At 43.3% G+C, this 24,095-nt stretch overlaps 1 protein-coding gene across 2 annotated transcripts; it reads right to left on the bottom strand.

The window, feature by feature from the left end:
- Window positions 1–4: 4 nt before the first annotated feature.
- LOC121924425 (E3 ubiquitin-protein ligase TRIM7-like) lies at window positions 5–17,658 on the bottom strand. 2 transcript variants are annotated; one of them, XM_042455895.1, is made up of 9 exons: window positions 17,207–17,658; window positions 16,104–16,138; window positions 12,505–13,040; window positions 11,676–11,771; window positions 9,828–10,058; window positions 8,580–8,602; window positions 4,580–4,695; window positions 2,868–2,900; window positions 5–994 (listed from the first exon to the last, which is right to left on the bottom strand). In XM_042455895.1, the coding sequence occupies exons 3-9, from the start codon at window positions 12,979–12,981 to the stop codon at window positions 873–875; spliced, it is 1,098 nt and encodes a 365-aa protein (XP_042311829.1). In that variant the 5' UTR covers window positions 12,982–13,040; window positions 16,104–16,138; window positions 17,207–17,658; the 3' UTR covers window positions 5–872. The 2 variants fall into 2 exon arrangements, with proteins under 2 accessions (XP_042311829.1, XP_042311830.1); XM_042455896.1 differs by lacking the exon at window positions 16,104–16,138.
- Between the last annotated feature and the right edge of the window lie 6,437 nt (window positions 17,659–24,095).

Raw genomic sequence — 24,095 nt, 5'->3', positions numbered from 1 at the left:
AGGAAAAAACAACTTTATTGGATACATCAAAAGACATAGGAAAAACTATACCCATACACATGGGGAGAAAGAAAGAGTGTGAACTGAGGTGTTATTTAAAAATGAACATTCAAATCTACTTGGGACTACATATCACATTAAAAGGAGTCACACAGGACACAACCTGTCATTCCATGTCACACTGCAGAGCAGGATCTACTTATCTGACTGGAAATCTTACACATTGGTATCTCATTTAGCAATGGACACCACGTCACCATTCTTGTTTTCTAAGAATCCAGCCTATGATGGTACCCAAGCCTCACTGGATAAACAAAACTACCTAGTGGGATTAAAAAGAAGAGATGGAGCTCGGGGAAAAAGTTATGTTTTTGGAGCACAACTTCCCAAATCTCCATCCAGTAAGGCTGTGGCGCTGGAGACAGTGGAAGCTGTAGTCCAAAAAGTAACTTCTCTCAGCTCTTGATGTAGAGGAAACCTGAAATCAAGTCCAAGAATCACTGTGTGGAGATGCACAACTAAAGTAAGGCCGGTAAAGTAGATTAGTTAGTGCCTCAGAGACTAAACTGGGCTTTTCTCAGAATCCAGAAGACTCTCTGCAGAAAATGTGAATAGCAAGTTTGTTCTATCATCTTTAAAAGAATACTTATCTCATATAAATCAGGTTTCCCTGAGCCCCCACCTCCAAAAAGATTTAGAGTCTAGTGTAAGTGAAAGCTACATATCTGTTTTCCCTATGTGCCCATAGCCCAGATCCCTTTCTGAAAGCAGTGAAGACCATTGCCTTTCTCCTCATGGGATACTTGGCGGGGCTTCTTAGTCCCACCCTCCCACCCACCCTCATTCCTTTCCACTTTCCCTGGAACATTTTATCAGTCGTAAATTCCTTGCATCGCAGTAGATGAGGAAAAGAAACATCCCATTTCTTGATAAGCCAGACAGGCATCTCGTTTTTTCAGATAGGTGGGAAAATCTGCACCTGGATCAAAAATCACTTTTGATGGCAGGGAGGAAGAGAGAAAAGAAATAATGTTAATCATAACTGCAAGGACAGGAGATTACTGCAAAAAAGTATAAGCCGATTTTCAGAACAAAGGTTCTCAAGGCTACTGACAATCAGTATCATAAAGACACTTTAGAAACCAATATAGGTTTAAGTCTCCCTTAGCAGAAATGCTTGGGACCAGAAGTGTTCTGGATTCTGAAATACTTGCACATACATAATGAGATATTTTGGAGATGGGAACCATGAAATTCATTTTATGTCCTAAACAAGAATGTTTGTATACACCTGATAAACACAGACTGAAGGTATTTCATGCACAATATTTTTAAAATATGTTTCTGCATGAAACAAACTTTGTGTACATTGAACCATCAGAAAGCACAGGTCTCACAGCTTCCCATGTAGACAATTTTGGAATGTTTTGGAATCCCGGATAAGGGAGACATAATCTGTATGGGAAAGTCCTTAACAGCAGCCGAGCCCAGGGAGAACTGTTGGCTATGGACTCCAACTCTCTGAAATCCAGCATGCATGACCAATGGATAATGGATTATGGGAACTGTAGCCCCAAAGCAGCTGAAGAACCAAAGGCTTTAAGTTTCTGGTTCACAAATGTGCATCAATACATTGCCATTGATAATGTTTTGACACAAACTCATCAAAGACAATCCCACTTCAGACAGCATGGTCTGTAAAGGATTTGTTTGGTTTATGATTCCAGCTTGTTAGGAATGGAGCAGGCCAGACTTCCAGCCTTGCACAAAAGGCTAAACCAGGTTGGATAAACCCTGGCAGTTCCATAAGTGTACTTTCAACCCTCCAAATGCCATTCACCACTTCAAAACCAAACTGAACTCATTTTGTATAAGCTCTTCAGGTTTTGTGGTGAACCAAAACAAGCCTGGCATTTTCTCTAAGGTAAAGTCATCCCTCCTGGAGATTCCCAAGGCCAGAAATAACTAAACTTTCACTGTTTAATTTTGGTGAGGGTTGAGAAGGAGCCTGGGACGTGAAAAAGGTCCTTCCTGGGGACCCACACTTTCATTAAAACACACCCTGCAGCAGTGCAAAACTCACTCATATTAAGCCAGAACACTGGTTTATTATAGCATCTAAATGTGCTTAGTACCTTGATAATCTTTCCATACCACCATATAAAGTAAGACTATTATCATCCACATATTGCAATGGGAAGAAACAGGGAAGAAAGTGAGCAGAGCTCTCTACCAAGTGATTTAGGTTGAAAACACACTGCAGAAATTATCCAGTTTGACACTGCTTTAACTGCTCTGGCTCAATGCTAGGGAATCCTGGAAATTGCAGTTTATTGTGGCACTAGAGCTCTCTGACAGTGAAGGCTAAATGTCTCACAAAACTAGTTTCCAGAATCCCCTAGCATTGAGGCCAGGCAGTTAAAGCAGTATCAAACTGGATTATTTCTGCAGTAGTATTTGAACTGAGGGCCCTCTGAGCCACTGCTATACGTAGTACATTTGGTCTTGGAAGTTTTACCTGACAGCAATCTATGTTTTGCCTTCGCTGCAAAACATAGATTGTTCCTTAATACACTAAAATATCACATCATCAAAATTATCTACACTACAAAAATTTCCTTACTATTTTATGCTTTAAAGGCAGTCATGTTTACGACTGTTTTCTGAGGATCCCAGCAGCTGAAAAACATCTTAATCTCTGTTTCCTAATTCTTACAGAGATCCCAGCATTGATTAACTCATTTTAGGACAGCATTTCTGAAATCCAACTGAGAAAGTCAGGCCAACACTTCCAGACATTAACCTATTCAATTAAAAAATAAATAAATAAACATACACACACACCACGAATAGTCTCAGAAATTTACCTCTATCCTTCCATCTTCCAGATTCCAGAAAATCTGCAGGTACAGAGCAAGAACAATTAAGCAATACAACATTATTTATAAACATGAACTTTCTTTCATTATACCATTCCCCCCATCTCCTCTGAAATGAATGATTTAAGTGAAATCCAAGCAGATTTGTAATGGAATATTCTCAAGCAAATTCCTCCTCCACATCACTTTTAAAAATCCTAGCATGAAATTTCATCTAGTAATTCCATTTACAGGCAGATTGAGAATACACTCAGCCCTCTCAACATTTGTGCCTTTGATTTTTGACGATTTGATTATTCATGGATTCCCTTGGAGAGTGGTGGAGTCTCCTCCTTGGATGTTTTTCAGCAGAGGCTGGATAACCATCTGTCACGGGTGCTTTGACTGTGAGTTCCTGCATAGCAGGGGGTTTGACTGGATGGCCCTTGGGGTCGCTTCCAACTCTATGATTCTATAATCTCAAATGGCTCCACTGGATTCCAGTTTCTAATCACAGATGCTTCTTTTTATTTAGTCAGTCTGTTTGTCCATCTAGCTAGCCTAGTATTGTCAACTTTGGCTGTATCTGTACTGCAGAAATAATGCAGTTCAACATTACTTTAACTGTCATGGCTCCATCCTATGGAATCGTGGGATCTGTAGTTGTTGCAGAACCAGAGCTCTGACAGAGGTGGCTAAATAGCTCAGAAAGGTACAAATTCTAGTATTCTATAGCAAAGAGTCATTGCAGTTAAAGTGGTGTTAAACTCCATTAATTCTACAGTTAGGCATCCTGGGGGCTTGAAAGTTCCCTTCAAATCACAGACTCTCCCAATTTTAGCTAAATTTTTATGGAAAGATGTCTTTCAGGATCCCTGAACATACCTTTTATCTATAACTTTCAGGGCCTTACCTGGGTTATTGCCTGTATTTATTGTTGATTTAGTGTACTGTTTGTTGTCATGTTTTGTTTTACAATGTATGAATAAAATTTTAATTACCCCCAAATGTAAACTTTTCCAAGTTCCAGACCAGAAGTAAGGGAAAACTCTAGGAAATGCAATTCAAAATTGTTGCATGATCAACATAGTTGGCAGTCGTGAAGTGTTTGCCTCACTGAACTAGAACTGACCTTCTCAAGTGCCACTCAAATTTGCCCATTTCCCTGGCACAGGTGGCATTTGAAAGACCAAGTAGGTGCCACTCCACTTATGTAGGGCAAGAATCCATTTTAGGGCATTACCAGTGTTGGGGGAAAAACGGATTTAAAAAAACAACACACATGTTTAAACCAGGTTATTTGGGGGGTTTATGCATTAATATATATGGCTACACCATTATAGGACTAAATTAGAAAATTCAGTAGTAAAATGCCATTCAGATGTTAGAGCCACTAGTTTAAATAATAATTGTTCTTTACAAAGATGTTCTTTTAAAGAAAATTATTTTGGTTGGATTTATGTTAACTGAAAGATTTATTTCTGAATAGCATTTCTTCCACTATAAAATAAATTGACTAAAAGAAGAAAAAAAGCAACTGCACTAGATACAGGCCTTACAGTAAATAACTGCCAATAAACTGTTAAAAGTTAAACTGTTTATAAATTCAACCATTATTGTTCCAGAAAGAGAGTTGAAAAATAGTAGTAATAGCCAGATTTTTTAAATAACATCATTTGGTTTAAATCAACCAACCCTGATGACAGAACTCCTTTAATTACCTTCAAATTCCTTCATGGAAATCATCATAAGGGAGTGAAAATCTCGCAGCTTTATGATATACTGTTTCGGCGATGTTGGAAGAGGCATCAGCTTTACATGTTTTTCCTCCTTACACCTGCAGAGGAACATTAATTTAGCCATTCTTGCAGTGTAGAACTCCCAGTACCATTCAAAGAAAGCTAGAAAGCACAAAAACAGTCCAACCCAGATGCACCAGAGACAAAAAACACAGCTGAGATACTCTTAACCAACAGATTATTTCATGAAGAATCGTTCCCCCACCTACGCATGGTTTTATCCCTATCATATCCCAATTCCCGTTTTATTAGTAAGAACATTTAAGAGAAAGGAACTAGGAAAGTGAGGACCTGGCCCGAATCCTATCCTCCCAAATTCGGATGGAGGCTATGACAGTGTTTTGCCTTTAGATAAAGTGTTTTTAGCTAGTAGTTAGAGAAGTAAGTAACTGGATAACTGGTAGATCAGAAGTTAGAAAAAACAGTTAGATGCTTATTACCATATACACTCAACTTCATGTCAACCTCATGTCAAGGGTAGGGTCTGGGGCCAAAATTGTGGATTTTGATATAACCCGGGTATAAGTCAAGGGTAAAACTTAGAGGCATGTAACAAAGGGTGTAAAGGATGAAGGAAAGGGAAATAATGCCAAAGCACACCACTATTTTCTCACCCAGACATTCAAAAAGACCAGAGGGGGTTGGTGCTTCTTTTACATTCTCCTGGGATGGACTAAGGCAGTTCTCACCTTTCGCCACTCTACTCAGAGAAGAGGATGGTCTCTGTTTTGATTAGATTTAATTTACAATATTTATACTGACCCATAGATAGAATCATAGAACTGGAAGAGACCCCAAGGGTCATCTAATCCAACCCAATTCTGCCATGCAGGAAGACACAATCAGAGCACTCCCAAGAGATGGCCATCCAGCCTCTGTTTAAAAACCTCTAAAGAAGGATACTGCACTACTCCCTGAGGGAGTGTGTCCCACTGTCACAACAGCTCTTACCGTCAGGAGGTTCAACCTAATGTTGAGGTAGAATCTTTATGATTCTGGGTCAATTTTTTGTCTAGAATTTCTACTTACGGTATACATGAGCATATACAGTAAGAAATTGTTTTAACATAAGAATCATGTAGAAGCTTTAAAAATCATTCCAGGATTGTTGTGACACTTGGTAGAAAAAAGAAGCCTTGTTTGAAAATGCAAACATGGTAGCACAATTTTGTCGAGGCAGCAGGAACAGATAGCTTTCATTCTACTCTGCTGTAGGTGTCTAAGTGAATGCAAGGAGAGCATATTAAGTACCACTGGCTTTGGCTTGCAGCATTTGCATTTTTTAAAATAAAACTAATGCTTATTTTTAGTTTTGAGTAACAGGAATGCAGTGAGTTAAAATACAACTGTAACTGTAACAATCTACTTTTTAGGCCTTGTGACCGTAACTACACTTGTCCCTCCATATAGGGTTAGGGGCACAAGACACATGAATATGGAAAAACCACAAATAACAAAACCACCATGTTTTTACCTGAGAGGACACCTGTCTAGGAATCTCTAGGTCCCTCCTGTACAACTCTGCGGTCAACGTCCAACAGACACTGACCATAGAACTGAACTGGAGGAGCTACAAATACCTGGTGGAGTGTTCTCTCTAGGAATTCCTAGGTCCTTCAGTGAGACCTTTGGTTAAAGTTGACCACTGAGTTGCACTGGAGGACCTAGATATTCCTAAAGAGAACATATTAATCAAATCCGTGAATAATCAAAGCCGCAAATATGGAGGGATTAGCGTAGTTCTAAAGCAACAGAAAGTATCATGTCACTGAAAAGTGGAGAAACAGGAAAAGTCAGAGATGTCTTGGATTAGAAACAGGGTGCTCTTAAACTGAGAGTTAGAGAAGACTCCTACCCTCCCTCCAAAATGCATTAATTCTTCATATTGCTGTTTATATCTTACTGCTGTTAATAACTAATGATTTAGGGCCTGGAGATTTAATGAGTCAATTAAGAGAATCTGTACCAGAATCTCTTCCATGTAATTCTGAGTCACACATTTGAGAAGAATAGTAATAAATTCAAAAACATTTCAGCCACGTAATTCCCAAGGCAGTTTCCAATACATGTCCTGGGTGGAACTTCACATCTGTTATTTTTTCCCTTCAAATTGTTTCCGATTTACAGTATGTCAACCCTAAGGCAAACCTATAATGGGATTTTTCTTGACAAGATTTGCGCAAAGAGGAATTGCCATTGCCTTCTTTTGGGTTAGAGACTATGACTTGCCCAAGGTCACTCAGTAGATTTCCATGGCAGAGCAGAGATTTGAACCCTGGTCTCCCAAAGTCTGTGACGTTGAATAAATAAATAGAGGCTATCATACCTCAGACACATCATAAGAAGACATGGCTCTCTAGAAAAGAGTATGTAGAGAGATCTTGTAGCACCTTTGAGACTAAGTTACTATATACTGATTCTACAGACTAACATGGTATTATCTTTGAATTCTCTCCTTAGAAAAGAGTAATGCTTGGAAAAGTAAAGGGTAACAAACAGAATGAGAGGAAGACCACATACCAGATAGCTAGATTCAATCAAGGAGGGCATGACCCTGATCCTGCAGGACCTGAACAGAGCACTTGAGGACAGGGAACTTGGAGGTGTCTCATTCATGGGGATGCCATGAACTGAGGTCACCTGAAGCAGATAACAACAACTCCCAAAGTCCTATTCCAACATTCAAATCACTATACCATGCTGGCTCCTGTAAATTTTTTTGGTATGTGCCAGTACAATTTAGTCTCGGGGATGTTACAGTGAAGATCTTAGGGAGGGGTCGGCAACCTCTGGCCCACAGCCAGATGCGCCCGCAGAGGCCTGCCGCCTGGCCCTGGCTGCTGTTGCGCCGCCGCGTGCCGCCCTCACGGCTTTTCGCCACTCTGGACGCCGCCATTTTGGCAGCAAAATGGCAGCGCCCATAGCGGCCTCTGGGGCTATGGGCACCGCCATTTTTTCCACCCAAATGGCGGCGAATCTCGCGCGACCTCGCCGCCATTTTGCCACCCAGGTGGCGAAAAGCCGCAATGGGCGCCGCGGCAACAGCGGCCCTAGGAGGCCCTTGCCGTCCCTGGGGCCCTCCAGGAGAGCTCCGAGGGCGGCAGGGGGCCTCTGGGAGGCCCTTGCCGTCCCTGGGCCCTCCAGTAGGGCTCAGGGCGGCAGGGGCTCTGGGGGCCCTTGCCATCCCTGGGGCCCTCCAGTAGGGCTCCGAGGGCGGCAGGGGGCCTCTGGGGGGACCTTTGCCATCCCTGGAGCCCTCCAGGAGGGCTCCGAGGGCGGCAGGGGCCTGGGGGCCGTTTGCCGTCCTGGGGCCCTCCATAGGGCTCCGAGGGCAGCAGGGGGCCTCTGGGGGGCCCTTTGCCATCCCGGAGCCCTCCAGGAGGGCTCCGAGGGACGGCAGGGGCCTCGGGGGGCCCTTTGCCATCGCTGGGGCCTTCCAGGAGGGCTCCAACGGTGGCAGGGGGCCTGGGAGGCTGGTGCCGTCGCTGGGGCCCTCCAGGGGCCTCCGCGCTGCGCCCCCACCAGCTTTTTTGCCGTTCTCTGACGGGGCCTGAGGCCAGCAAAGATGGGGAGGCCTGCCCCAGGAGGTGGAAGCTCCGCCCCTGGCATGTGGCCCACCCTGGAGGGTGGAGCTCCACCCTGGCACGCGGCCCGACCCAGAGGGTGGAAGCTCCACCCCCGGCACGTGGCCCTGCCCCGGAGGGTGGAAGCTCCACCCCCGCATGTGGCCCCGCCCCAGAGGTTGAAGCTCCCCCGGCTTCAGCCCCCCAGTCGCCTGAGGGACCACCAACCGGCCCCCGGCTCAAAAAGGTTGCCTACCTAACACTGGTCTTAAGGGTCTTCCCTAATCCTTTTACACTGACCATCTGGCTTTTATACCAAGTTTGCTGTTCAGGGTTGTATTAACTTGTAGTGTACTTACGCTTCCATGGTGCTTTCAACGGTCTAGAAAAAAAAGAGAGAAAGGAGGAACTTATTTATGTGGCAGAACCATTAAGGTACCCCATAAATCCCAAATAGGGATGCCCACCCCAAGGCCTCTCATGCCCAGTTCATTATGAGCTACTTCACACATATTATACCTAAAGGGTGGACTGAGACTGAATCTTCAAAAGTGGGACAAAGTGTTAGCCAAACGAGGGCTGGATTAACCATTAAGCAAAATAAGCATATGCTTAGAAGAGCATCAAGGGCCACCACAGAAATTTTCCATTGCCGGATTTACGATAGACCATATGGTGCAAAACTGCAAATGAACCAGGTTCCACACACACGCACACACAGAAAGCTCCCACAATAAAAATGAAAAAGTTGCATATATACATAATAATAAAAATAATAAAATAGTAAATTAGAGGTTAATGATACAATAAAATTAGAATCCATCAAGTTGTTCTGTTCAGTCGTCCATTGAAAGGGAGTACAGTACAGTGTTGCCAAATGGGGGTTCTGCTCTAAATTTGGAAATTTTTACAAGCCTTGATGAGAATTTTGGATAACCTTTCCTTGTGGGAGGTCCGGGGGCAAAATTTTAATCCCCACATAGATTCTGCATACAATCTGTGTGTCAACTTTCAATTAAATTATATGTGTATCACCATGAACTTGTCACATGACCCCCTAGAATACCATTTGGCTACTAAATGCTATGTTGTCTGTGATAACTGATAAGGGAATCACCCCAGAGCAGTGGTCCCCAAAATGTGCTCTTTAAGGGATTTTGGACTTCAGCTCCCAGCATCCCAGACTATTGGACAACATGGGTGAGACATCTGGGAGCTGAAATCCAAAATCTTTTAAAGGGCACAGTTTGGGGACCTCTGTCCTAGAGCTTCATTTTATTTAGAACCAATTCTAAGATGTCATTTTAAGATTTGTTATTGCGTATATTTTGAATTAGATATATATGGGGCACCAAATCTTTTAAGTGCTTAGGGCCCCTAAAGGTCTTAATCCAGGGCTGATCCCAATGGTGCATGTTGGGACATGAACCATCAAGACAAATAACCATTCTCTGCCGCCTTTTAAGCTAGCCCTTTGCCTTGTTTTATAATTTCATGGTAGCTTAAATAAGGTCAATTCAAAAGCAGTTAACAACAACAGATGCATGAAGGTTTAGACACTTATAGGCAAAACATTTTGGGAGATTTCTGTCTCAACAATTTCTTGCCTTCAAAAAGTCAAGTGTCCTCTGCTGACGCATCTTCAGCAACTTCGACATAAACTCTTTATGGTCGGCACGTTCCTTGGCGATCTCAGCCATGTGTGCACTCTTCTTCAACTGCATCTCTTTCACATCATCTTCTATTCTAGAAATCCATCGGTTGCATTCTTTTGTTATATGCTGGTGTATTTCTTCAAACCCATCTATTATTCTTTGCTTCTCTACCTCCATTTGTCTCTGCAATGAGTAAGTAAGGAAATGCCAAGTTAATGCCTTTTCAGGAACAGCATCAGTCACAGGGGGATCAGGTATATTACCACCCTGAACACTAAGGGCCCACATGAATTTGGAAACTAAGCCAGGTTAGGCCTGGTTAATATTTGGGGCCCTTTCACACTACACAATTATAGCACCATGATTCCAGTTTTAAATGTGGAATGGATCCTATATAGCAGGCCATCAAGGTAGGGCTAAGCAAAAAAATGCTTGAAACTATAAAGCAGTACTTGTGGTCAGTTAGAACAAAAATATTGGAATAGTTGGATCAATGGTTTGACTCTGTATAAGGCAGCTTTCCTAAGCAGGGGAAGGTGCATTTCATAATATTTATATGTTTATTACATGACAACCAGTGTAGCATAGTGGTTTGAGTGTTGGACTACACAATGCAATTCTGGAGAACAGAGTTCGAATGCCCAGGGAAACTCACTGGGTGACTTTTGGCAAATCACACTCTCTCAGCTGCAGAGGATGGCAAAAGCAAACCCCCTCTGAACAAATCTTGCCAAGAAAACCCCATGATAGTCTTAGAGTTGCTGTAAATCAGAAACAGCTTGAAAGCACAGAGCAACAAATATGCTTTTTAACTACTAATCTGTTTTTATATAACATTATTATAGTAAGTTAAGTGAGGCTTTTCATTTCGATGTTGCAATACAAGACTAATTGCTTTGAAATAGTAGCTTATCTTGCCTGACTGCCTGCCTATTGTTTAATGAAGTTTTTTCCACACTAGAAATGAAATGTGGAATTGCCATGATTTACTGACTTGCTTTTTCTACATGCAATTTTCCTCCTATTCTCCTTGTTCTTGTTCTTATTTTGTCTTCTCAGGGTATTTTGACAGTGGACTTCTCATGCTAATAATACACTGTCTTCTTAGAAGATCATTCCCAGCAAAAAAATTCACCAGTGAAAAAAGAAAGGATAGTAACAAATGGAGGACACTGTCATCTGAAGCCTCCATACATTTCAGACTTTGGGTGTATCTACACTGTAGAAATAATGCAGTTATTCTTTAAGTGCTATAGCGCCATCCTATGGAACACTGTGATTTGTAGTTTTACTAGGTCTTTTAAGCTTCTCTGCCAAAGAGTGCTGGTGCCTCACAATACTACAAATTCCAGGATTCTGCAGGACAAGAGCCAGGGCAGTTAAAGTGTTGTCAAACTACATTATTTCTACAGTGCAGATGCAGCCTTTGAGAAAGTTACATTTTTGAGATTACCACTCCCAGAAGCTCCCACCCCACAGAGCCATTGGAGCTTCACTTCGAAAAACCCAAACGAACTCCAGCTTGCTAGGTTGGGGAACTGTAAGCCTTTGCTCAATGGGAGCTATAGCTTTTCCTATAGAAAAAGCCTAAACTGAAATCACTGCCAACCTACAGGAAATCCAACTTTGCTTGATCTTTACCTGGAGAACATCTAGCATTCATTACAAGCAATATTTCAAAGAGATGTCAAGAAGACTCATCCTTACCATATGTTTGAAGTTAGTTCTTAATTTCCCCCCTAAAACATATTATAAAATGGGAGTGAAAAATATTAATATCCTATTAACAGTGATACCTACAAAAATCTCTTGCCATTCTGCTTCCATATCTGACTTGTATATATCAATGTCGTTCTGCTGTTTCAACAGAACCTGAACACGTTCAACAATCTGATCCTGAAAAGAAAAGCATATGAAATTGTTGTTAAAATACCAGAGATCTGCATGAGTAAAACTAAATGGCAAATTCAGGCCAATCTGCAAACTCTCCATCAGTTCTCAGCTTCCACATTTTCCTCATGCCTCCTTCCTCTTCCAGGTTCTGTGTACACAGCACACGTTGTTCAGCCCCCTTACTTACCTCTCCAGCCTCCTGTGTTTCCTCATCCTGAGGCAAGGGATGCATTTAATATTTTGTGTAGCCAGACCCCAGTTTAGCTGAGGTAGGAGCTGCCTATATCTGCAGTCTCCTGCAAAGAACCCCTGAGTATTGGGCTGTCTAAAGCCATTTGGCTGTCTGAGGGATTGGACAAGGTAGTTCCTCCTTCAGTCCAGGCACAAGAAGGGGCTGGATTGATATGGGACTCTCAACATCACAGCAATGGGATATGCAGTGTCCATGGCACCTGAAGGTGGCTAGTTGAGAGGGCACCAGGACAAATGGCTTGGAGGGTGGGCACACAAACACTATCACGCTCCCAAAGAGCTGGAGAACTCATGTAGGACACTCTGGAGACTTAATGTCTGATGTGGTTGCCTCCCTCCACCAAACAGTAGGGCCAGTACCTTCTGAGCATGCATGCCCTTTCTCTCAATCATCCCATTTCCCCAGCCCCATCATTCTTTGGTGTGGGCAAAGGAGGAAGATGTACCTCTCTTCCCCTCCATGACATAAACTACGAGTCCTCACCTTGTATTCTCCATCAGCTTTCGATGCAGGGAGGACATTGTGAGCCAGGTGCTCCTTGGATTCCTCACACTCATAGCAGAAGGACAGAAGATGGTCCTTGCAGAAGTATTTCACGGCCTGCCGGTGTTCATCGCAGAGTTTCCCCCCTTCGACTAGTTGCGTTCTGTCGTGACACATCCACTGGATCATCCTCACAGCTTTAGCCAGGTGACTATGTGGCTTGAGGCTTGTCCGAAGAACCGGCTGCTTGCACCGAGGGCACACAGTATCCATCTTACACTCCCTCCAGGAGTGCAAAATGCAGCCTCGACAGAAGTCATGCCCGCAGTCTAGCGAGACGGGATCTACGAAAAGCTCAAGGCACAGGTAGCATGTTGCTTCGAACCAAACATTCTTCCCAATGAGCTCACCCTTTGGGTTCTCAAAATGGAATGGATTTTGCATTCTCTTTGTTACCAGAGTGGGCCAAGCCATCATATAAAAGAAATCCAACCAACTGCTGTTTCAGAGAGCGCTGTAAAGGAATGACTTTCAATCTGGGTGAAGAGAAAAGAGAAACAATGGGGATGAAGGCTACCATTTTGCATTTCCAGCAGGGCGGGTGTGTATCTGTGCGTGCCAAAAAATTAACAACCAAAAAACCCATTTTTGTTTGTTTTCCTCTGAGGCTGAGAGTAGGTCACCCAATGGGTTTTATGGCCAAACTGGGAATTGAACCCCAGTCTCCAGAGTCATAACCCAGCACTGAAACCACTACACCATACTGGCTTCTTTATTTAACTTTAATCAAAGTTAAAGGGGAAGTGAAAGTATTCCTTGTCATGTAGCAACCGGGAAGCAATTTAGTTGTGCATTGATTATTTACGAAGGAAATACAGGTTGACTTTCCTTTATCCAAAATGCTTGGGATCAGAAGTGTTTTGGATTTTGGAATATTTGCATATACATAATGAGATACCTTGGGAGATGGGATCCAACTGTAAACACAAACTGCATTTGTTTCATACACAACTGATACAGAGTTCAAATCCCCGCTTAATCATTAAAACCCACTGGGTGAATAGTATTGCCTTTAACTCAGTTTTAAAGCTGGTTAAAGAGCTTTAGATATTTTTATCTAGGTCCTTCCCTTTTATTTTATTTTATTCTAGGTCCTTCTAAGTCCTTGTAAATATCAAAACATGAAAGCAGTGTGTGTGTGTGTACACACCAATTTGAAGGGGCATGCAAAGGAGGACAGGACTCCATCATGTAAGACTTCATGTAGACTATCCTGTTTGATCCTGGCAGCTAAGCAGGGTTAGTACTTGGATGGGAGACCAATGAATCCCAGGTACTGTAAGCTCCATTTCAGAAGAAAGAACTGGCAAAACCACCTCTGAGGGTTCCTAGCCCAAGATAACCTATTAATTTCATGGTGTTGCAACTAGTCAACAGGAATCTTGACGACACACACTTTGCCATTCAAGCCACATCTGCTGAACCTTGAAGGAAGAGCAGCCAGGTAAAGCCCCATTTGTGGCTAGCCCCAGGGGCTAGTGATAGCCCCGCCCTCCACATTCCAATGCCTTTGCTCTGGTCTTTTAGGGAGAGAAGATAAGCCAGCATCTGATCAAATCTAATCCCCTCTCCCCCTGCTATCTCTTTTCATTGTGTGTTCTTATCCAGATTGCATCACATCCACTAGTTGTAAACCAATCCGGAAGACCTTTTGGCTGCAAGGTAAGGCATCAGTCCTTAAAACAATTGTCCTGTTTTGCACAACAATTGAGGCTTTGGAAACCCTTGGCATGCAACCACTCTAGGAAGGAAAGCTAAGTAGGGTGAGGTCCAGGCCAAAGGATCAATGGGGCAAATGGAGTAAATGTGCCACACCTTTAGGGCCAGAAAGACTCCGTGCTGCTATTGTAGGTGACTGAGTTCACATACACTCTTCTTACACTGGGATACCAGTTGTTGTTATTGTTAGTCCTGGATCCATGGGGAGAAATGGGAAATATTGTTGTTGTTGCTTTTGTTTGCCTTCAAGTCATTTTAAAACTATGGTGACCCTACCACAGGGTTTTCTTGGAAAGATTTGTTCAGATGGAGTTTGCCTTTGCTTCCTCTGAAGCTGAAAGTGTGTGACTTGACCAAGGTCACCCAGTGGGTTTCCATGATTGGGTGGGGATTTTATCCTGGTCTCCGAGAGCCAGCATGGTGTAATACTGGACTCTGGAGAGCAGGGTTCAAATCCTGGCCCAGCCATGGAAACCCATTGGATGACCTTGGGCAAAGCATACTCTTTCAACCTCAGGGGATAGCAATGGCAAACCCCCTCTGAGGAAACTTGGCAAGCAAGCTCTGTGATAGGTTTGCCTTAGGCTTGCCAGAGGTCAGAAATGCCTTGAAGGTACATAACAACAATTTGGTTTAAACCAGCCAACCTTGCCCTGGACGCCCTTAATCTAGTTTTGGGACAGAAAGGTCACCGTATTTTGATTTTTTAGGCTGCCACACAAAATGAGATGCAGGGAGATCTTGTAGCACCTTTGAGACTCACTGAAAAGAAAGAAGTTGGCAGCATCAGCTTTCCTCAGATGTATTTGGAAGTAAACTTACGTCTATGAAAGGCGCTCATGCTGCCAACTTCGTTCTTTCAGCGAGTCTCAAAGGTGCTACAAGATCTCTCTACATACTGCTTCCAAATGGCTGTTGTGTTAACCCAGTATTTTTTTCATGCCACTCAGCCAAATGCATCTGAGGAAGTAGACTGAAGTCTAGGAAAGCTCATGCTGCCAACTTCTTTCTTTCAGTTAGTCTCAATGGTGCTACAGGATCTCTCTACATACTGATTCTACAGACTAACTGGGCTGAATCTTTGGCCTGTTACAGACTGCCAAAATAAAGCTGCTTCGGGTCTCTTTGGGGGTATGCTGTTTAAATGATGCATGCACCCCAAGAATCTGGAAGCTGCACCAAAGCTGCACTCCAGTGCTTAGGAATGGAGTGTGGCTTTGGCATGACCTCTGGACTCTTAGGACCCATGCATCATTTAAATAGCATACCTCCAAAGAGACCCGAAGCAGCTTTATTTTGGCAGTCTGTAACAGGCCTTTGAATCCTACACAAAAGGGGAGTTACTTTTCCATCCCTGAATATTTGGCTTCGGAATAGGACAGGTGAGAAGCAGTCTCAGTTTGGGAGGAGGAGAGCCACTTAGCCCAAGTCACATTGCTAATTTAATTTATATCCCAGTTGTCTCTGATCAAGGAAATGAAGGAAGCTTACAGCAAATTAAAACGAATTAAGAGGCTCTTTAGTGCAAAACTCTGTTAAATGCACAAAGAGCTTTAAACATGTTTCAAACATTTGAGGGGGAGCTGGAGACAACTTTAGGCACATGCAGTTGTGTGTTTAGTTTTTTGTGGGTTTTCTCTGAAGATGCCAGCCATAGATGCTGGCAAAATGTCAGGAACAAACTCTTCTAGAACATGGCCACATAGCCCGAAAAACCCACAAAAAACTATGGATGTGTGTTTGTGTTACACAACTGTTGTCCATACTTTGATGCCTGCTGCAAGTGATGTACAGGAATCCTTGTATCACTGGAGACCTACCTGGATGAAATGATCTGCAGCCCGCCGCAAGTGTCCTGGAATTGCATTGAAAATGAACAATTTAAGTGGCATTGGATTAAAAACGAACAATTCAATTGGAATTGCCAACTATTCCGATCGAAGTGGCGTTTTAAAGAAACCGAATGGAACTGCGTTTAAAAGGAACAATTCCAGCTGCAAACAAATGATTCAACCAGAACTCCATGCAAAAGGATTCAAATGGAATTGGCATTTTAAAAAACACAAACCAAATGGAACTGCATTCAAAACTAATAATTTAAATGGAACTTCATTCAAACTGAGCAATTTAAGTCGAATTGCACTCAGAATTTAAATAGAACCGCATAGAAATTGAACCATTTGAATGGAATTGCATTAAAAAGTAAGAGTTTAAATGGAAATGGATTCAAAATTTAAATAGAACGCTATTAAAAAACTAACTATTTAAACAGAATTGCATTAAAAACGAACAATTTAAATGGAATTGCACTCAAAATTTAAATAGAATTGCAATAAAATGAACTATTTAAATGCAACTGCATCAAAAATTTAAATGGAACAGCATTAAAAACTAACTATTTAAATGGAACTACATTAAAACCGAATAATTTTAATGGAATTGCATCAAAAATTTAAATAGAATTGCATTAAAAATGAACAATTTAAATGGAATTGCATTAAAAGGCAATTTAAATGAAACTGGATTCAAAATTTAAACGGAACTGCATTAAAAACTATTTTAAATGGAATTTCATTAAAATTTTAAAAAGAATAGACGGACCTGAACCCCTCCCCATTTAAAATGGAACTGCATTAAAAACAAAGCAATTTAAATGGAACTAGATTCAAACTAATTTAAATGGAGCTGCATTTAAAATTTAAAAGGAGTAAATGGACCTGAACCCCTCCCCATTTAAATGGAGCTGCAATTAAACTTTAAATGGAAGTGCCTATTCTTTTTAAATAACTTCCACTGAGTTGCATTTCCAAACACTGAAGCAGAGTTTGCATTGAATTGTGCATCATTTTGCAAACGATTCATTTTAAGTGCATTGAATCCAATAGAGACCAATGCATTGGCTTCCCTGCGAGAGCCTTCTTACCTGGGGAGGGGCAGCCACAGAACAAGCACAAGCCACCTGGGACTGTGGATGGAAGTTCCAGCCAGGCTCCTTATATAGTCACACCTTTGCCAGGCAACGGACTACACTTCCCGAAGGGCAACGCGCCGCCCCGAGTACCTTCTTGGTTCTATTCTTGCCGAACGGCCCTCTGGGAACTGTAGTCTTCTTGCAAGCCCAGCTGTGCTTCTTTCTCCCTAATGCGAGAAGGGCTCCTCCTATAGTCGTAGGGGATTCCCTAGTCCCGCCGCTCTGATTGGTTGAGGCTGGAGACAGCTGTGTCCAATGGGCGCTCGCCTTCCTTTCTCTCTCTTCAGTTTTACCTTTGGAACTTTCCCGCCCTTTTGGGGGAGAAAGAAGGCAGAAAATGGCGCCTCAGGAGAGAAAGAGGGAGGGGAGGAGGGGGACTATGCCAGGAGGATTAGGCTGGGGATTTATAGCTTTCTGTGGGAAGGTCATTCATTAATCAGTGTGGAGACTGCAGTCAAGGCATCAGAGGGAGACTAAGGGGGCATCTGCACTGTGGAAATAATAATAATTGTTATAATTATGATGATAATGATAATTCTTTATTATAATTATAATTATTTCTGAAGTGCAGATGCGCTGCAGTCTCCACTTTGACTAATCAATGACCTTTCCACAGAAAACTATAAATCACCAGCCTTCTCCTAGCATAATCCATCCTCCCCTTCCTCTTTCTATAATAAAGATCTCTATTATTATTTCTAAAGTGTAGATGCACCTTTAGTCTCCTTCTCATGTCTTGACTGCAGTCTCCACCAATAATGCAACCTGAGGTCCAAAGCACATTGCATAAATAATCCAGTTTGAGATGGCTTTAACTGCTATGGCTAAATGCTAGTTTTGGTGAGACATCTGGCCTTCTCTGTCAGAGAGGTCTAGTGCCACAGTAAACTACAATTTCCAAGATTCCCTAGCACTGAGGCAGGGCAGTTAAAAGTGATCTCAAACTAGATTATTTCTGCAGTCTCTTTTGGACCTTAGCCTCCTGATTTCTTGACTGTACTCTCCACTCTGATTATGAGTGACCTTTTCACAGAAAACTATAAATCACCAGCCTCCTAGTTTTGTCCCTCCCACCTCCTATTATTATTATTATTATTATTATTATTATTATTATTTTCTTTCTCACCTCTCCCTTCAGTCCCCGTACTGGGAGGAAGGCAGGATATAAGTAAACATAATAATAATAATAATAATAATAATAATAAGTAAAAAGAAACACGATAAGCCAGCAGCGTTAGAGTATGATACTATAAGAACTACAGTACTGATATAAATCTACTGACTGAAATGGCTCTGAGCTATATTATACTGAAAAAGGGCAATGGCATTTTAGGCTGCATCTAGGACTTGCCGTGTTCTGAGATCCAGGGGACGTACTTTAGTGCCACTGCTATTGCTGCTCTGGTCAGGGCCCCACCTGGAATATTGTGTCCGTTTCGGGCGCCACAATAAAGGGAATTGAGAACTGGAGCGTCCAAAGGAGGGGCGACTAAAATGGTGAAAGGTTGGAAACCTGCCCTACGCGGGAACGACTAAGGAGCTGGGGATGTTTAGCCTGGAGAAGAGACGTTAAGAGCTGATATGATGCCCTGCTTAATATTGTAAGGGTGTCCATTGAGGAGGGAGCAGCTTGTTTCGCGCGCTCCAGAGAACAGGACCGAATGGAGCAAGCTACAGGAAACGAGATTCCACCTCACATTAGGAGGAACATTCTGACAGTAAGGGCTGTTTGACAGTGGAATAAAGTCCCTCAGAGAGCAGTGGAGTCTCCTTGGAGGGCTAGCAAGGCGTATAATTCGGTTGTGGGTGCTTGATTGTGGTTTCCTGCTGGCAGAATGGGGTTAGACTTGGGCCCTTGGGTCTTTCCAACTCTATAGTTCGGTACCTGCTTGAAGATGGTTTGAAATCAGCCAACAAGTGGGTGTCATCCAACCAGAGACCAACCACAGTTTGACTCCACTTAATTACCATGGCTCCATCTTACATTGGCCTCTTACAGACAGCCAAAATAAAGCTGCTTCAAGTCACTTGGGGTATGCTGTTTAAATGATAACTTGCGTCAAGAGTCCAGAAGCCAACAAAGCCAAACACACTCCAGTCCTAAAGGACTGGAGTGCACTTTGGTGCAGCCTCCAGACTCCTCTTAGACGTATGCTCATTGAAACACCATACCCCAAAGTGGACTCGAAGCACTTGTTTTTGGCTGTCGTATAGGGCCCTTATCGGGATGTGTAATTTGGGGAAGCACCAGATCCTTGTAGAGAAGGCAGCATTTTCATCATTCTAGGATAAAAATTTTTTTAACGCTAATGGCTTCCTGGCCAATTAAAAAGTATATTTTGTTTACAATAGGATAGTTGACAATATCTGTTGTCAGCTATTCAAAAAGGCAGAATTTTAATGTGATACAATGATAATGAGAGTTTTGTGTGGATTTTTCAGGCTCTGGGCACAGGTTCTAGCAGAGTTTCTTTCTTTAGAAGAAACTCTTCTAGAACTGGCCACATATCCCGAAAAACCCCAAAAAAACAATGGATGCCAGCCATGAAAGCTTCGACTTTACAAACGATAATGATAATAATATGGTGAGAATAAGTTGTCACTTGGAAAACCTTTCCATTCAGCTACTGTAGAAATTGCTGTTAAACCAGTGACGAGCACATAACAACATCCCTATTATCCAAAAGATCATTTGTATGTCCCTACAGCCCACTAGTCCCCTACACACTGGTGTATTTTTAAAACATTTGTAATTTTTCTTGTTTTATTTTATGCAAGCCACCTGGCATCTTTGGATCAAAATCAGGAATAACTATTTTAATAAATAAATAAAACTCCTTTAGGATACATTCATTTCATTGGTGTGTGTTGATGTTTTAACTGCCTGGGTCCACATATTTCTTATCTCGGTTTTGTAGATTGTGAGCTTAGTGTTCACAGTTTCGTTTAGCTATCATTCCAATCAATGTTTTTGAATGCACTTATCACTCCTTACTCTGTTGGTATATAATTGATGTTTACACCTTATCTTCTATGTTTTGATGCACCTTATGTGTTGTATGCAAGCACACCTTTACATGGACTCTATTATTTATTCCTATGACTAGAATCTATATTTGTAACTATATGTAATTAGATGTGATTTTATATATTTGACAGTCCTGGGCTTCCAAAGAAGTTTGGGTTGTGGTTTGGTTTGAGAGCCTGGAGTTCAACAAGACCTCTAAGGTCCCCAATGACCTAATCCTGGTCAAAAGCTACATTGGGGGTGGCCAGAAATGCTCCCAATGAGGAAGCCTTCTACAACTCTAATCAAAGCTAGATGGGTGTGCTACTGTTGGATGTATAGTTATTTTGGATAGAGTTTCAGAGGTATTGGTCTGCGGAGCCATATTGCAAGGCCAAATGGGAGAAGAGAGCCTCTGATTTTGGGGGATGTTGACATCAGAATAGCGACAGTCCATGGCGATGTCAACAGTCTCAGTGTGGCTCATGCTACCATGGCAACCCATGATGCTCCTGGGTCATTTTGATCTCACAGACCCTTCTCAGCCCAGGACTCAAGGGAGATGGACACTCAGACAGACCATGGTGGATGCCAGGTGGAAGAGCCAAGTGGGCCAGTGGATAAAGGCACTCCATGAAAGTGAAGCTGGCCACCTCTGGGACCAAAAGAGAAGGCAAGTTCACTGTTTTTGTGGACTTGCTAAGAGGGAGGCATGTTTGCAGCCCGAAGCCAGTGGAGATCCAGACCCTGAAGCTGGCTGTTGGGGGACAGAAACTGGTAGAGTCTGTATTCAGAAGCTGGTGGATGTCATAAGGCAGAAACTAGCGGAGGTTTGCAGACATAAGCCGGTGAAAGTCTTCCATCAGAAGCCAGCTGATGGAAGCCAGTAGATATCTGTGGACTGACTGGACCATGTCTGTGTGTGGAAGGAGAGTGGATGTCTCTGGAGAAGGATCCTCTTGGAGGATCTTGCCCTCTGTGTAGTGTATGAGTGTGTGAATGATTGTGGGAGTGAGTGAGTATGTGAGTGAATGTCAGGACCAAAGAACCAAGATTTGAAAAGCCAGAAAAACATTGCAGTGAAATTGACTGACAGTTTATTTGAATTCCAAAGAGAGCCTCACTCCCAGACGAGTTAGTGTCAAATCTGGTTTATGTCCACAACCATCCCATCTTTAAGGATTCTCTTCCCAAGCCCCCACTTGTCCAACCCCAGCCTGCCCTCTTTCTATCCTAACAAAGAACTCTTTAAACTTGCTGCTCCAACTCTCTATCACCTATCAATCCACTTCTCCCAGGAAAGAAGGCATTGCTTTGTTTACCATCAAAGTCTTTCCTCAGGAAACAACAAAGTCATATAAAGTCACCCCTCTGTTTCCACGGACTTGAAATCCACGTCCCTTGCATATACATGAGGGGGAAATAATGGGCCATGTGCCCATGATCCACGCTCGCAGCCACCCACAGGAGTGTGCCCACATTCAAGCCAATGGGGCGCATTTCCATTTTGGGGGATGGGGGGTGGAACAGATCCCCCACAAAAACGGAGGGGCGACTGTACTCTAACTTCTCCAATAATTGCTTTCGCTGGTGCGCTTGGTAAAGTCCCTTTGACCTCCTGAGGAGAAACTGTAAAATGATGCCTGCCTTGCTGATGCACTTTGCACCATCTATCTCTGAGGAAACATTTTTAAATGGACACTTGTCTTGCTTCTTGCTTGGCTAGAGCTGCTCTTTTTGCTGAAGAGAATCTGCTTCATGGCCACTCGCCTTACTTTTGTGCCTGGCTAAGGGCCATCATACCTCTGAGGAGAAGTTATTATTGACTGCTCCCGACTTAAGTCCTCACTGGTTGCTGACTCTCTGGGGTTAAACCAATTGGAAGGCAGCCCATCTTCACTCATTATTGGTCCATGACCATCAAGGGTCAAACTAATTGGATGGCAGCCCAACGTTGATCCTCATCGGTCCCTGGCTCTCTGGAGTCATACCAATTCACTTGCAGGACGTTCGTCCACCCCGACTCTCCTTAGTCATATGGATTGGATGGCAACTTGACATCGATCCTCATATGTCCCAGACTCTCCGGAGGCATACCGATTGGATGGCAGCTTGATACCGATCCTCGTCTGTTCGTGACTCTCCAGATTCAATGCAATTAGCTCCCAGGCTTCTGTCGATCCTCTTTGGTCCCTGACTGTCTGGGGTCATACTTACTGGCTTGCAGCTCGACATTCACCCTCTTTGGTCCCTGACTCTCTAGAGTCATACCAATTGGATGGCAGCCTGATATCGATCCTCATCGGTCCCTGACTCTCCGGAGTCATGCTGACTGGATGGCAGCCCAATGTCGACTCTCATCAGTCCCTGACTCTCTGGAGTCATACCAATTGGATAGCAGTCTGACACCAACCCTTGTTGGTCCCTGACACTCCGGAGTCATACCAAAGGTCTTGCAGCCCGACTTCGATCCTCATCAGTCCTATCCGACTTGGTCCCTGACTCAGCGAGGTGAACCCGTCTGATTTAGATATTCATCTGTCCATGACATTCCACAGTCATACCGATTAGCTTGCAGACTGACATTTACCATCATCGCTCCCTGACTCTCTGGAGGCATACCGATTGGATGGAAGCCTGATTTCTTACCTCATCGTGTCCTGACTCTCTTGGGTCATACCAATTGGATAGGTGCCCGATTTGATATTCATGACATTCCATAGTCATGCCGATTGGTTTGCAGCCTGACATTCACCCCCATCGGTCCCTGACTCTTTGGAGGCTTACCATTTGCATGGCAGCCTGACTTCAAACCTCGGCGTTCCCTGACTCTCCTGGGTCATACCAACTGGATAGGTGCCCAATTTCGATATTCATGACTTTCCAGAATCATGCCTATGGGCTTGCAGACTGACATTCACCCTCATCGGTCCCTGACACTCTGGAATCTTTCGGATTGGATGGCAGCCTGATATCGACCCTCGTCGGTCCCTGACTCTCCTGGGTCATACCAATTGGATATGTGCCCGATTTTGATATTTATGACGTTCCAGAGTGATGCCGATTGGCTTGCAGCCTCACATTCGCCCACATCAGACCCTGACTCTCTGGAGTCTCATGGATGGGATTGCAGCCTGACATTCACCCTTGTCGGTCCCTAACTCTCCTGGGTCATACTAATTGGATAGGTGCTCAAATTCGATATACATCCGTCCATGACGTTCCATAGTCGTACCGATTGGCTTGCAGCCTGACGCTCACCCTCATCGGTCCCTGGCTCTCTGGAGCCTTACCGTTTGCATGGCAGCCTGACTTCAAACCTCGTCGGTCCCTGACTCTCGTGGGTCAGATTAATTAGATAGCTGTCCGATTTCAATATTCATCCGTCCATGACGTTCCAGCATCGTACTGATTGGCTTGCAGCCTAACATTCACCCTCGTTGGTCCCTGACTCTCCTGGGTCATACTAATTGGATAGGTGCTCAATTTCGATATTCATGACGTTCCAGAGTGATGCCGATTGGCTTGCAGCCTGACATTCACCCTCATCGGTCCCTGACTCTCTGGAGTCATACCGATTGAATGGCAGCGTGACATCGAACCTTGTCGGTCCCTGACTCTCCTGGGTCATACTAATTGGATACGTACCCGATTTCGATATTCATTACGTTCCAGAGTGATGCCGATTGGCTTGCAGCCTCACATTTGCCCTCATCGGTCCCTCAGTCTCTGGAATCTTTCGGATTGGATGGCAGCCTGAACACGACCCTCGTCGGTCCCTGACTCTCCTGCATCATACCAATTGGATATGTGCCCGATTTCGATATTCATCAC

Source organism: Sceloporus undulatus, chromosome 2 (assembly GCF_019175285.1).
Source record: "Sceloporus undulatus isolate JIND9_A2432 ecotype Alabama chromosome 2, SceUnd_v1.1, whole genome shotgun sequence".
In the NCBI taxonomy this organism is placed as follows: Eukaryota; Metazoa; Chordata; class Lepidosauria; order Squamata; family Phrynosomatidae; genus Sceloporus; species Sceloporus undulatus.
This window is presented reverse-complemented; position numbering and strand designations above follow the sequence as displayed.